This window comes from Leucoraja erinacea, chromosome 27, assembly GCF_028641065.1.
Source record: "Leucoraja erinacea ecotype New England chromosome 27, Leri_hhj_1, whole genome shotgun sequence".
Lineage (NCBI taxonomy): Eukaryota > Metazoa > Chordata > Chondrichthyes > Rajiformes > Rajidae > Leucoraja > Leucoraja erinaceus.
This window is the reverse complement of record NC_073403.1, coordinates 2,446,476-2,461,113: the sequence shown is the minus strand read 5'-3', so window position 1 is coordinate 2,461,113 and position 14,638 is coordinate 2,446,476. Positions and strand designations below refer to the sequence as shown.

Sequence of the window (14,638 nt, the reverse complement as noted above, 5' to 3'; positions counted from 1 at the left end):
CGGGGCAATGCCACCGGCTGCAGGCTTCAAGGTCGGCTGTAGGAGGCGCCACTGGGACACATAGATGGCTGGGAGAGGAGAGGAGAGGAGAGGAGGAGGAGAGAGGAGAGAGGAGAGGAGAGGAGGGGGGTGGAGGGGAGTGGAGTGGAGTGGAGGGAGTGGACAGGACAGAGAGTGAGAGGTGGAGTGTGGAGTGTGGAGTGTGGAGATGAGAGAGGAGTGGGGTAGGAGAGGAGAGGAGTGAAGTGAAGAGGAGTGGAGAGGATAGGAGAGGAGAGGAGAGGAGTGGAGTGGAGTGGAGTGGAGTGGAGTGGAGAGGAGAGGAGAGGAGTGGAGTGGAGTGGAGTGGGGTGGAGTGGAGTGGAGTGGAGTGGAGTGGGGTGGACAGGACAGGAGTGGAGTGTGGAGTGTGGAGTGTGGAGTGTGGAGATGAGAGAGGAGTGGGTAGGAGAGGAGAGGAGTGAAGTGAAAAGGAGTGGAGAGGATAGGAGAGGAGAGGAGTGGAGTGGAGTGGAGAGGAGAGGAGAGGAGTGGAGAGGGGAGTAGAGGAGAGGAGAGGAGGGGTGAGGAGAGGAGAGGAGAGGGGAGGAGAGGGGAGGAGAGGAGAGGAGAGGAGAGGAGAGGAGAGGAGAGGAGAGGGGAGGAGAGGGGGAGGAGAGTGGAGGAGAGTGGAGGAGAGAGTGGAGGAGAGTGGAGGAGAGTGGAGGAGAGTGGAGGAGAGTGGAGAGGAGAGGAGTGGAGAGGAGTGGAGAGGACAGGAGAGGGATGTGAGTTCACGAGAACTGCTCCAGTACATCGAGCAGGCGGGCCGAAAGGTCTTAGGACTTTGAATAGGCGCCAAATTGGCAGTGCCCGTATCGGTAATATATGTAAAATGAAACTCACTGTGCAGCTGCCTAGATGACAAATAAAGCACGATTAACTATTGACAGGGGGGTTATTCGGAGAAGGCAGGAGAATGGTGTTGACAGGAAAAGATAGAACAGAGATGATTGAAACGTGGAGGAGACATAATGGGCCGAATGGCCTCATTCTTCTCCTACCACATGAATTTATGAAGATGAGTATGTCGGATCAACGTTGGAAAGCAAAATAGCAGACTCTGTTCCCTTGTTCCCCTCTCCCTGTAATTCGTGTCCCTGTCCCTGTCCCTGCCCTCCTTGCTAATTAATTGCTGTTGGATAGTGTTTGGTTAGTGGGCTATCTTTATACAATGCCCCAAATTCAGAAAGATATTTACACGTGTGTCCTGACAGAGATGACTTTACTGGTACAGCACGATTCTGACATCCGAGACCACTTGGGGCGTTGGTTATACTAGACCGACAGGTTTTCTAGAGTAGATACAGTGTAGAACAGTGTAAGGACAGGTCCTTTGGCTGACAATGTCTGTACCGAACATAATGCCATGTTACACAAAAAATCTGGAGAAACTCAGTGGGTGCAGCAGCATCTATGGAGCGAAGGAAATAGGCAACGTTTCCCATTTCCTTCGCTCCATGCAAAGAGTTGAACAATCTCCACTAGAGGAAATAGGCGACGTTTCGGGCCGAAACCCTTCCGGGTTTTGGCCCGAAACGTTGCCTATTTCCTTCGCTCCATAGATAGATGCTGCTGCACCCGCTGAGTTTCTCCAGCAATTTTGTGTACCTTCGATCTTCCAGCATCTGCAGTTCCTTCTTGAACACAATAATCTATCTATCTCCGTCTTAGATAGATAGAAGGAAATAGGCAACCTTCGGAAATAGGCAACGTTTTCGGCCGAAACCTTCGGAAATAGGCAATGTTTCGGGCCGAAACCGAAACGTTGCCTATTTCCTTCGCTCCATAGATGCTGCTGCACCCGCTGAGTTTCTCCAGCTTTTTTGTCTACCTTCGATTCTCCAGCATCTGCAGTTCCTTCTTAAACATGATGCCATGTTAAACTGATCTTGGCATGTACATGATCCACCTCTGGGCTGCGGGTCTGCGGAGCGGAGCGGGCGGTGCCGACTCTAACATCGGGAGCCTGGGAGCTCCAAACCGGCGCGGCCTTGTCGGCTTCGGGAAACCGCGGTCCCCAGTCGCGAAGCGGCCGTTCCAGGTGGCCCAGCCGCTGAGAGGACTCTCCCAACGCCGGGGCAACAGCACCCGGCCAGAACGGCCAGGAACATCGGGCCTCCGTAGAGGCAACAGCGGTGGCCTCAATAGGCCTGACTTTGGGAGAACTGGGGATGGGGACTGGACATTGTGCCTTCCCCCACAGTGGCAATCATTGTGGGGGGATGATTTTTTTTTTGTGTGTAAGGAAACATGTTAGTCTGTGTCCAAGATGGCTGTCGGAAGGGAGAGTGGACGCTGGCGTGCTTTAGCTGCTGCTGCTCTCTCTTCACATTGTCTTTTAGATTTTTTTGGTCTTTGGAGCGATTTCTATCTTTAATTTGTGTATTGGTGATGTCCTTATTATTTATTTCACTCCGACTATATCTTTTTTTCTCTCTTGTTAATCTCTGTAAGGTGTCCTTGAGACTTTGAAAGGTGCCCGCAAATAAAATTTATTATTATTATTATTATTATTATATACATATACCTATCTAAAAGCAGCTGCCGATCGGAACGCCTGTTGAATGTTTAGTAGAGTGTTAAATTTGTTCATGATATGTATTTTTATTTCTATTTATTTTTTAATGCACACTGAATGGACACTGGTTGAGCAACGTTTTTTTGTTTCCTCTGGGTATGTGAATACTCAGGAAATGACAATAAAGATTGTCTGCTGCCACAGAGGGTAGTTGAGGCCAGTTCTGCCACAGAGGGTAGTTGATGCCAGTTCATTGGCTATATTTAAGAGGGAGTTGGATGTGGCCCTTGTGGCTAAGGGGATCAGGGGGTATGGAGAGAAGGCAGGTACGGGATACTGAGTTGGATGATCAGCCATGATCATATTGAATGGCGGTGCAGGCTCGAAGGGCCGAATGGCCTACTCCTGCACCTAATTTCTATGTTTCTATGTAAGATATACAATACAATACAACAATACAATACAAATAGCATTATCATATCTGCCTTCATCATTGGGTATTTTTAAGGCGGAGATTGATAAGTTCTTGATTAGTACGGGTGTCGGGGGTGTTACGGGGAGAAGGCAGGAGAGAATGGCAACGAGAGGGAAAGATAGATTGAATGTAGTGGGACATGTTGGTCAGTGTTGGGCAAGTTGGGCTGAAGACCCACGCTGTCCGACTCAAGGATACTCTGACTCTATGACAATGTGAACAAGTTAAGCACTGACCACCACGTTGGTCCCATTGTCCGGCAGGGTGTCGATGGCCAGACTGGCCCCCACTAGATCCTGACTCAGACGGTCCCCTTCAGCTTCCAATGTTTTGACGGAGTCGATATTGATGTGCGCACTGCGTCTCCATCGCTGGCCCTTCAGATTCACGGCGTCGGCACTTGTGTACGGGGGCTGATAAGGGAAATCTATTAAATGACACAGAATAAAGACAAGGAGTTAGCACTTGGTGTCTGGGTAGGGTTTGTTATTAAGATGCTGCATGGAAACATGCCCTTCGGCCTTCCGAGTTCACGCCAACCACTCATCCACACCCATTCACACTGACAGAGGTTTACCTGCAACTCTTCCAACCTCATCTATTGCGTCCGCTGCTCTAGATGTCAGCAGATCTATGTCGGTGAGACCAAGCGGAGGTTGGGCGATCGTTTCGCCGAACACCTCCGCTCGGTCCGCAATAACCAAGCTGACCTCCCGGTGGCTCAGCACTTCAACTCCCCCCTCCCACTCCGTCTCCGACCTCTCTGTCCTGGGTCTCCTCCATGGCCACACAGCGAGCAACACCCGGAAATTGGAGGAACAGCACCTCATATTCCGTTTGGGGAATCTGCATCATTGGGGCATGAACATCGAATTCTCCCAATGTTGTTAGTCCTTGCTGTCTCCTCCCCTTCCTCAGTCCCCTGCTGTCTCCTCCCATCCCCCAGCCTTCGGGCTCCTCCTCCTTTTCCCTTTCTTGTCCCCGCCCCCGATCAGTCTGAAGAAGGGTTTCGGCCCGAAACGTTGCCTATTTCCTTCGCTCCATAGATGCTGCTGCACCCGCTGAGTTTCTCCAGCATTTTTGTCTACCTTCGATTTTCCAGCATCTGCAGTTCTATCTCCACTATAGGAAATAGGCAACGTTTCGGGCCGAAACCCTGCGGGTTTCAGCCCGAAACGTTGCCTATTTCCTTCGCTCCATAGATGCTGCTGCACCCGCTGAGTTTCTCCAGCTTTTTTGTGTAACCTTCGATTCTCCAGCATCTGCAGTTCCTTCTTAAACCCATTCACACTCATTTGGTTTCCTAGTACCCCTATAAGTAAGTAAGTAAGTAAGTAATATTTGTTTATATAGCACTTTTAAACAAAATCACTTTGAACCAAAGTGCTTTACAGAGATTGATTAAATTAATTGAACAGATTAAATGTCAATAAATCCATATAAAAGAAAAAAGAAAAAAAGAAAAAAAGACACAGAACAGCACACTATGGAAATCAACAAGAAACGTCCCCCCACAGCAGAATTCACCGTGAGGGAAGGCACTAACAATATCCAGTTCTCCTCCTCATAGTCCACCCGAGGTCGGGGTCTATATGTGGCCTCCTCAGCCAACTATTGTCACAGGTACAGTGAAAGGCTATTGCTGCATGCTAACCAGTCAGCAGAAAGACAATACATGATTACAATCCACATATAGAAACATAGACAATAGGTGCAGGAGTAGAGGCCATTCGGCCCTTCGAGCCTGCACCATTCGCCATTCAATAGGATCATGGCTGATCATCCAACTCAGTATCCTGTACCTGCCTTCTCTCCATACCCCCTGATCCCTTTAGCCACAAGGGCCACATCTAACTCCCTCTTAAATATAGCCAATGAACTGTGTGGCCTCAACTACCTTCTGTGGCAGAGAATTCCAGTGATTGACCACTCTCTGTGTGAAAAATGTTTTCCTAATCTCGGTCCTAAAAGATTTCCCCTTTATCCTTAAACTGTGACCCCTTGTTCTGGACTTCCCCAACATCGGGAACAATCTTCCTGCATCTAGCCTGTCCAACCCCTTAAGAATTTTGTAAGTTTCTATAAGGTCTCCCCTCAATCTTCTAAATTCTAGCGAGTACAAGCCGAGTCTATCCAATACATGTCCACTGTGTACAGATATATGATAAAGGGAATAACACTTAGTGCAATATAAAGTCATGTAAAGTCCGGTTAAAGATAATCCAAGGATCTCCAATAAGGCAGATGGTACCTCAGGACTGCTCTCTAATTGTTGATATGACAGTTCAGTTTCAGGTCGAGACCCTTTGTGAGACCCGAAACGTTACCTATTCCTTCGCTCAATAGATGCTGCCTCACCCGCTGAGTTTCTCCAGCAATCTTGTCTACCCGTTCACGCTAGTTCTATGTTGCCTCACTTTCTCACCCACTCCATATTTGTACAATTTTACAGAGGGCCACGCACCTCTTTGGGTTGTGGGAGGAGATCGGAGCGCCCGGAGGAAACTCACACGTGCAAACTCTGCCCAGACAGCACCCGGGGTCAGGATTGAACCGGGGTCTCTGCCACTGGGCAGGAGGCAGAAGCTCCACCAGCTGTGCCTCCACGCCGCTCCCGAAATACATTAACGCAAATAGCACGCTTTTTAATAGAAGGACAGGAAATTAAACAAGGCCACAGAATAGCAGAAACATGGGTGTTAAGTGCTCAGGTGGGGAATGAAACCGTTAGAAAATATAACACTGCTTCTGCAGTAACACAGCCTGAAACACATCTGTCTGGAATTATCTCCCTGTTTTGCAATAAGCTTTTCATCAACTATGATATTCATTGCAATAGTCCTCTGTTGTTGCATCTCAAATTCTCAGAAACTGACGGTATTCATTTGAAATCCAATTCTGATTTTTATCACATTTTGCTTTCAGCAAAAGATCAGTACAAACGTTAACTGTTTTGTGTGGAATTACTGTAAAGTACGTAAATAAAAATGTGATCCCTGAATTTGGCTGCAAAATACATCTGTTTTATTGTTATGTAGTTAGAAATTGATTGTCCTTGTTCGAAAAGAGTGAGTCACTGCATGCTCTCTGCTTCTGAAGCTTTGGGGGAGAATTTAGAAGACCAAGGAGCTCATTGTAGACTTCAGGAAGTCCAGAGGCGGCACGCACACCCCCATCCACATTAACGGGACGGAGGTGGAACGTGTTTCTAGCTTCAGGTTCCTGGGAGTCAACATCTCCGATGACCTCTCTTGGACCCACAATACCTCTACTCTGATCAAGAAGGCTCATCAGCGTCTCTTCTTCCTGAGGAGACTGAAGAAGGTCCATCTGTCTCCTCAGATCCTGGTGAACTTCTACCGCTGCACCATCGAGAGCATCCTTACCAACTGCATCACAGTCTGGTATGGCAGCTGCTCTGTCTCCGACCGGAAGGCATTGCAGAGGGTGGTGAAAATTGCCCAATGCATCACCGGTTCCTCGCTCCCCTCCATTGAGTCTGTCCAAAGCAAGCGCTGTCTGCGGAGGGCGCTCAGCATCGCCAAGGACTGCTCTCACCCCAACCATGGACTGTTTACCCTCCTACCATCCGGGAGGCGCTACAGGTCTCTCCGTTGCCGAACCAGCAGGTCGAGGAACAGCTTCTTTCCGGCGGCTGTCACTCTACTCAACAACGTACCTCGGTGACTGCCAATCACCACCCCCCCCCCCGGACACTTATTATTATTTATTCAAATCGTTTGCTATGTCGCTCCTCCAGGGAGATGCTAAATGCATTTCGTTGTCTCTGTACTGTACACTGACAATGACAATTAAAATTGAATCTGAATCTGAATTTGGGCCATTGTTCAGTTTAGAGATACAGATATATATATATAGATATAGAGATATTGAGATACAGCGATCCCATCGGCCCACCGAGCCCACACTGACCAGCGATCCCTGTGCACTAGCACCACCCGACACCCACAAGGAACAATTTACAATCTTTACTGATGTCAATGAACCTACAAACCTGTTCGCCTTTGGAGTGTGGGAAGAAACCGGAGCACATGGAGAAAACCCACGCAGGCCACGGGGTGAACATACAAACTCCGCACAGACAACACACGTAGTCAGGATCGAACCCGGGTCTCAGGCTCAGGGTCCCACCAAAAATGTGTGAACATTCAGAGTCGCCACAATGTGTAACTCAGTGGAATCATTGGTCAGAATCCAAATATTGAATGTCATTAAAATCAAATAATTTAAGTTGAGAGAGGAAAGATTTAATTGGAAACTTTGTATTTGCACACAGAGGGTGGTCTGTACATGGAACGAGCTGCCAGGGGTGGTGGTTGACACAGGTAGGATCACAATGTATACAAAACATTTGGGCAAATACTTGGATAGGATATGTTTAGTGGGTACAGGCCAAACGCAGGCAGGTTTAGTTTAGTTTATTGTCACATGTTACGAGGTACATTAAAAGCTTTTTTGTTACCTGCTATTGAGTTAGCAGAAGGTCACTGCGGATGTCCACAATGTACAGACACATGATAAAGGGAATAACGTTTAGTGCAAGATAAAGGCCGATTAAAGATAGTCCGAGGTAGACAAAAATGCTGGAGAAACTCAGCGGGTGAGGCAGCATCTTTGGAGCGAAGGAATAGGTGACGTTTCAGGGTTGAGACCACACCGGCCAACATGTCCCATCTACACTAGTCCCAGCTGCCCGCGTTTGGCCCATATCCCTCCAAACCTGTCCTATCCATGTACCTGTCTAACTGTTTCTTAAATGTTGGGATAGTCCCAGCCTCAACTATCTCCTCTGGCAGCTCGCTCCATACACCCACTGTGTGAAAAAGTTACCCCTCAGATTCCTATTCAATCTTTTCCATTTATGTCGTCTGTACTCACCTATAACATCACATCCTGGTTCACCCTCACCTCTGTCAAAGACAAATCAACGCTTTCCCGGATCATCGATCAGGCAAGCAAAATAACTGGCAAAACTCAACATCAATTATCAGTACTCCACACCCAGGCAGTTAAAAGGAAAGCCAATCTCATTACACAGGATCCCACCCACCCCTGCACAAGTCTTTCCAACTTCTGCCATCAGGCCGCCGATATAAAGTCCCTCTATCCAAGAAAAACATCCACAAAAACTCATTCATACCCATTGCCATAAACAGCTTAAATAAAAAATGAACAATGGACAAATTAACCCTGACGCATTGTCACTTTACCCGTATCCACAACTTTTATCTTGTCTATTTTTTACAGTTTTTAATCTTATATTTGCTTTTAAGATCGATACACACTGTGTGTGCTCACAGAAATCTGTGCTGTATGACTGCTTATCAGTACATTGTCCTGTCTGTATGTTGAGCCACGTCAAAGAAGATTAAAGTTTTCTGAATCTGAATCTGAAGTCTTGTGGTACAACAACAGCATGCCATCCCAACTTCTATAATCAAAGCCCTTACTGATGAAGGGCAATTAAAAGCCGAAGTTCGTGTATTCAGGCAACATCTCTGGGGAACATGGACAGATGATATTTTGGGTCGAACCCTTCTCCAGCATGTGTGTCCTTTTGTGTCAACCAGCATCTGCAGCTCCTAGTTTCTGCAAAATGGCACATGTGGACAACAAACACATACTGAGCATAACAAGAGGATTTCAGTGTAGGAGTAGAGAGGTTCTTCTGCAGTTGTATAGGGCTCTGGTGAGACCACATCTGGAGTATTGTGTACAGTTTTGGTCTCCTAATCTTGAGGAAGGTGATTGAGGCAGTGCAGCGTAGGTTCACCAGATTGATCCCTGGGATGGCGGGGCTGTCATATGAGGAAAGATTGAAAAGACTAGGCTTGTATTCACTGGAGTTTAGAAAGACGAGGGGGGATCTTATAGAAACATATAAAATTATAAAAGGACTGGACAAGCTAGATGCAGGAAAAATGTTCCCAATGTGGGGCAAGTCCAGAACCAGGGGCCACAGTCTTAGAATAAAGGGGAAGCTATTTAAGATTGAGGTGAGAATTTTTTTTTTTCATCCAGAGAGTTGTGAATTTGTGGAATTCCCTGCCACAGAGGGCAGTGGAGACCAAGTCACTGGATGGATTTAAGAGAGAGTTAGATAGAGCTCTAGGGGCTGGTGTAGTCAAGGGATATGGAGAGAAGGCAGGCATGGGTTATTGACAGGGGACGATCAGCCATGATCACAATAAATGGCGGTGCTGGCTCGAAGGGCCGAATGGCCTCCTCCTGCACCTATTTTCTATGTTTCTATTCAAAGGAACAGAAGCAATGAACAAAGACTCCTAGACAGAATCTTAGATGGAAAAACAGCTGGTAGCATAGGAGTATTGGAATTCCCGCTACTGTAATTATGGCTATGAACAGGCTGTGCATGATCCAACTGATTCATTTAAGTCAGGGGAGAGGGAAACATTTAAGAGATCAATATTGGTAGCTCATGCAATTGACAAGCTACTTTGCTCAACTCAGAGTCTGAAGAAGGGTCTCGACCGAAACGTCACCCATTCCTTCTCTCCAGAGATGCTGCCTGTCCTGCTGAGTTACTCCAGCATTTTGTGTCTACAGCCATCAGGCTATTAAACCTGGCTCGGATAAAACTCTGATTATTAATAACCAATTATCTGTTATTTGCACTTTATCAGTTTATTTATTCATGTGTGTGTGTATATTTATATTACAGTATATGGCCACACTGATCTGTTTTGTAGTAAATGCCTACTATGTTCTGTATGCTGAAGCAAAGCAAGAATTTCATTGTCCTATACAGGGACACATGACAATAAACTCACTTGAACTTGAACTTGAACTACCTTCGATTTAAACCAGCATCTGCAGTTGTTCGCTACAGATTTATTTAAAGAATCATTTAGTGCAACGTAGATAAAAATGCTGGAGAAACTCAGCGGGCGAGGCAGCACCTATGGAGTGAAGGAAATAGGAGCAGCTCCTTCTTAAAACATTTCGTCTGCCTCAGTTCCTTCTTAAACATTTAGCACAAAGCTATCTGTTTTTAATCTCTTGCAAGCAACGGAACTGCAACTTTCCTCTTCAAAACCTTATTGCTAAGTAAGAACTTTGAATGAGAGTGAGCACGTTGCTTTAGACACACCACTAGAGCTGCTGCCTCACAGCGCCACACATCCCGGGCCTCTGGCGCTGCGATGCAGCCCTCTAGCCCGCTACCATGCAGCCCTCTAGCCCGCTACCATGCAGCCCTCTAGCCCGCTACCGTGCTGGAAAACAAGTTTTATCATTTAAATCGTCCCATCAAACGATAGATGGGGACAAGGAACTGCAGATGCTGGTTTACACAGACAGCATCTCTGGCGAACATAACTAGGTTATGTTATAATGACAATTTAATAGACTATTGACCATTATGTTTAATGACAATTAAATAGACTATTGACTATTGACTATTGACTAGGTGACATTTCAGGTCAAGACCCTTCTTCAGATTCAGATAAATGGAGCTGGATTCACGGTTCAATTGTAAAACAAATGACAGCCTATTTCACACCTCTATTCATTATTATCTTGATTGATGTTTGGTTTAAGTTTCCCCGAGGCCACTGACTTATTTTGGGTACTATTCCAATAGATTTATATCTAAAAATCCTGAAGGAAATTAATTCTTGTATTTCCGCAGTTGCTTTTAACTGAAGGCAGACACAAAATGCTGGAGTAACTCAGTGGGACAGGCAGCATCTCCGGAGAGATGAAATGGGTGACGTTTCAGGCCGAGACCCTTCTTCAGGCCCATCATCAGTAAGGGCATTGAGTTTGGAAGTTGGGATGTCATGTTGCACTTGGAACATTGCGTTCAGTGTTGGTCACCTTACTATAGGAAAGATGCCATTACGCTGGAAAGAGTGCAGAGAGAAGATTTACGAGGGTTGTGCCGGGATTCAAGAGCTATTGGGGGAGGTTGGGCAGGCTGGGACTTTACCTCTTGGAGCATGGGAGAATAAATGGTGCTCTCAGTCTTTATCCCAGGGGCAGGGAATCAAGAACAAGGGAGCAAAGGTTCAAGTTGAGAGGGAAAATATTTTAAAGGAATTTTCGCACAGTGGATGATGGGCGTATGGAATGAGCAGCCAGACAAAGTGGTTGACGTAAATACTATAACAATATTTTTAAGATACATTTGGGTACATATAACCATATAACAATTACAGCACGGAAACAGGCCATCTCGGCCCTACAAGTCCGTGCCGAACAACTTTTTTTCCCCTTAGTCCCACCTGCCTGCACTCATACCATAACCCTCCATTCCCTTCTCATCCACATGCCTATCCAATTTATTTTTAAATGATACCAACGAACCTGCCGACACCACTTCCACTGGAAGCTCATTCCACACCGCTACCACTCTCTGAGTAAAGAAGTTCCCCCTCATGTTACCCCTAAACTTCTGTCCCTTCATTCTGAAGTCATGTCCTCTTGTTTGAATCTTCCCTATTCTCAAAGGGAAAAGCTTGTCCACATCAACTCTGTCTATCCCTCTCATCATTTTAAAGACCTCAATCAGGTCCCCCCTTAACCTTCTGCGTTCCAGAGAATAAAGACCTAACTTACATGGATAGGAAAGGTTTGGAGGGATGTGGGCCAAAAGCAGGCAGAAGGGATGAACTGTTATAAAGGCAGCTAAACCATCCTATCAACAGCTAGACAGCAGTCCTAAGCCTCTATCTACCTCACCAGAGGCCCTAAAACTATCTTTAATCAGACTTTACTAGATTTTATCTTGCACTAAACATTATTGCCTTTATGTGGATAGCTCAATTGTAAGCATGGATTGTCTTTCCGCTGACTGGTTAGCAGGCAACAAAAGCTTTTCACTGTACCTCGGTACACGTGACCATAAACAAAACCAAACTCAACTTGGAATGGCATCTTGATCAAAATGGATGAGTTGGGGCAAAGGGCATAGAAACATAGAAACATAGAAATTAGGTGCAGGAGTAGAGGCCATTCAGCCCTTCGAGCCTGCACCGCCATACAATATGATCATGGCTGATCATCCAACTCAGTATCCCGTACCTGCCTTCTCTCCATACTCCCTGATCCCTTTAGCCACAAGTGCCACATCTAACTCCCTCTTAAATATAGCCAATGAACTGGCCTCAACTACCCTCTGTGGCAGAGAATTCCAGAGAGAGATCCAGAGGGCCTGTTCAATGCTACAGGAATCTGTGACCCAATGAGAGGATAAGAATCTGGAACTAATAGAGTCAAAGAGTGACACAGTGTGGAAACAGGTCAACTTGCCCCCACCAGCCAACATGTCCCAGCTACACTAGTTCCTACCTGCCTGAGTTTGGTCCATATCCCTCCAAACCTGCCCTATCCATGTACCTGTCCAACTGTTTCTTAAACATTGGGATAGTCCCAGCTTCAACTACCTCCTCACGCAGCTGGTTCCATACACCCACCACCCTCTGTGTGAAACAGGTCAGTCCTGAGCCTCTTAGGATGAGGAAACACTTTTTCTCACAGAGAGTGGCGAGTCTGTGGAATTCTCTGCCTCAGAAGGCGGTGGTGGCAGGTTCTCTGGATGCTTTCAAGAGAGTTAGATAGGGCTCTTAAAGATAGCGGAGTCAGGGGATATGGGGAGAAGGCAGGAACGGGGTACTAGAAACATAGAAACATAGAAATTAGGTGCAGGAGTGGGCCATTCGGCCCTTCGAGCCTGCACCGCCATTCAATATGATCATGGCTGATCATCCAACTCAGTATCCCGTACCTGCCTTCTCTCCATACCCCCTGATCCCCTTAGCCACAAGGGCCACATCTAACTCCCTCTTAAATATAGCCAATGAACTGGCCTCAACTACCCTCTGTGGCAGAGAGTTCCAGAGATTCACCACTCTCTGTGTGAAAAATGGGGATGATCAGCCATGATCACATTGAATGGCGGTGCTGGCTCGAAGGGCCGAATGGCCTCCTCCTGCACCTATTGTCTATTGTCTTTAGGCTGTTCTACCGTTATACAAGATCATGCCTGGCGCCTGCCCTCTTCATAATCTTTTCTCATTAATAATGACCAAATCTAAAATAGCTTAATCATACCGTTCTCAGAAACAAACCTTGACACGTTCCACAAGTTAATCTAGTTCAATACGCTTACGGGTTTTGTTTCCGCAATTAATATGCAGATTAACATCACTCACAACAATTGCAGTATCTTTCAAACATGCCCTAGATAAATCACGGAACGTAAACCAGTACAGCACAGAACAGGTGGTCACGGTGGCGCAGCGGTAGAGTTGCTGACTTACAGCGCTTGCAACGCCGGAGACCCGGGTTCAATCCCGACTACGGGTTCTGTCTGGACGGAGTTTGTACGTTCTCCCCGTGACCTGCGTGGGTTTTCTCCGAGATCTTCGCTTTCCTCCCACACTCCAAAGACCTCCGTAACTCCCTTGTCAATTCTTCCCTTCCCACCCGTACCACCCCCTCCCCGGGCACTTTCCGTTGCAACCGCAAGAGATGCAACACCTGACCCTTTACCTCCCCCCTCGACTCCATTCAAGGACCCAAGCAGTCGTTCCAGGTGCGACAGAGGTTCACCTGCACCTCCTCCAACCTCATCTACTGCATCCGCTGCTCTAGATGTCAGCTGATCTACATCGGTGAGGCCAAGCGTAGGTTGGGCGATCGTTTCGCCGAACACCTCCGCTCGGACCGCAGTAACCAAGCTGACCTCCCGGTGGCTCAGCACTTCAACTCCCCCTCCCATTCCCCATCCGACCTCTCTGTCCTGGGTCTCCTCCATGGCCAGAGCAAGCAACACCGGAAATTGGAGGAACAGCACCTCATATTCCGCCTGGGGAGTCTGCATCCCGCGGGCATGAACATTGAATTCTCCCAATTTTGTTAGCCCTTGCTGTCTCCTCCAATCCCCCAGCCCTCGAGCTGTCTCCTCCTCCTACTTTTTCCTTTCTTCTCCCCGCCCCACCCCCCATCAGTCTGAAGAAGGGTTTCGGCCCGAAACGTTGCCTATTTCCTTCCCTCCATAGATGCTGCTGCACCCGCTGAGTTTCTCCAGCATTTTTGTGTTCCTTCGATTTTCCAGCATCTGCAGTTCCTTCTTAAACAGTTAATTGGCTTTGGTGTAAGTGTAAATATTGTCCCTAGTGGGTGTAGGATGGTGATAATGTGCAGGGATCGCTGGTCGGCGCGGACCCGGAGATTTCCGCACTGTATCGCTAAACTAAACTTGGCCCAGTGTCCATGCCGTTACAGAAGGTCAAACAGAACAAGTTGCCTTACAACTTTAGGCTGTGCTCGCCCTACGCAAGAAGAAGTAGTGAAAACCAGCCATCTGGCCCTCCCACCATTCGGATGCATGGACTGAATGGGCCATTCACCTTGTCCCTGCTTGGCACCGAGCACACATCACTTCCCTTTATTGCTTGTCGGGTTGGCAACTGTCCATTTAATTTTTCAATATCCCAGCCAGGCACGTCTTCATTGCAGCCAGGTTTACCCCGATCTATAACCATATAACCATATAACAATTACAGCACGGAAACAGGCCAGCTCTGCCCTACAAGTCCGTGCCGAACAACTTTTTT

The 14,638-nt window shown here is 47.1% G+C and overlaps 1 protein-coding gene across 1 annotated transcript in view; it reads right to left on the bottom strand.

The window, feature by feature from the left end:
- The window catches only part of LOC129710019 (plexin domain-containing protein 1-like), a 224,738-nt gene that overhangs the window by 182,413 nt on the left and 27,687 nt on the right, over nt 1–14,638 (bottom strand). The window contains exon 2 of the mRNA XM_055656707.1: nt 3,272–3,462. Within this exon, the coding sequence (XP_055512682.1) occupies nt 3,272–3,462 (191 nt within the window). The remainder of the gene's footprint in view (nt 1–3,271; nt 3,463–14,638) is intronic.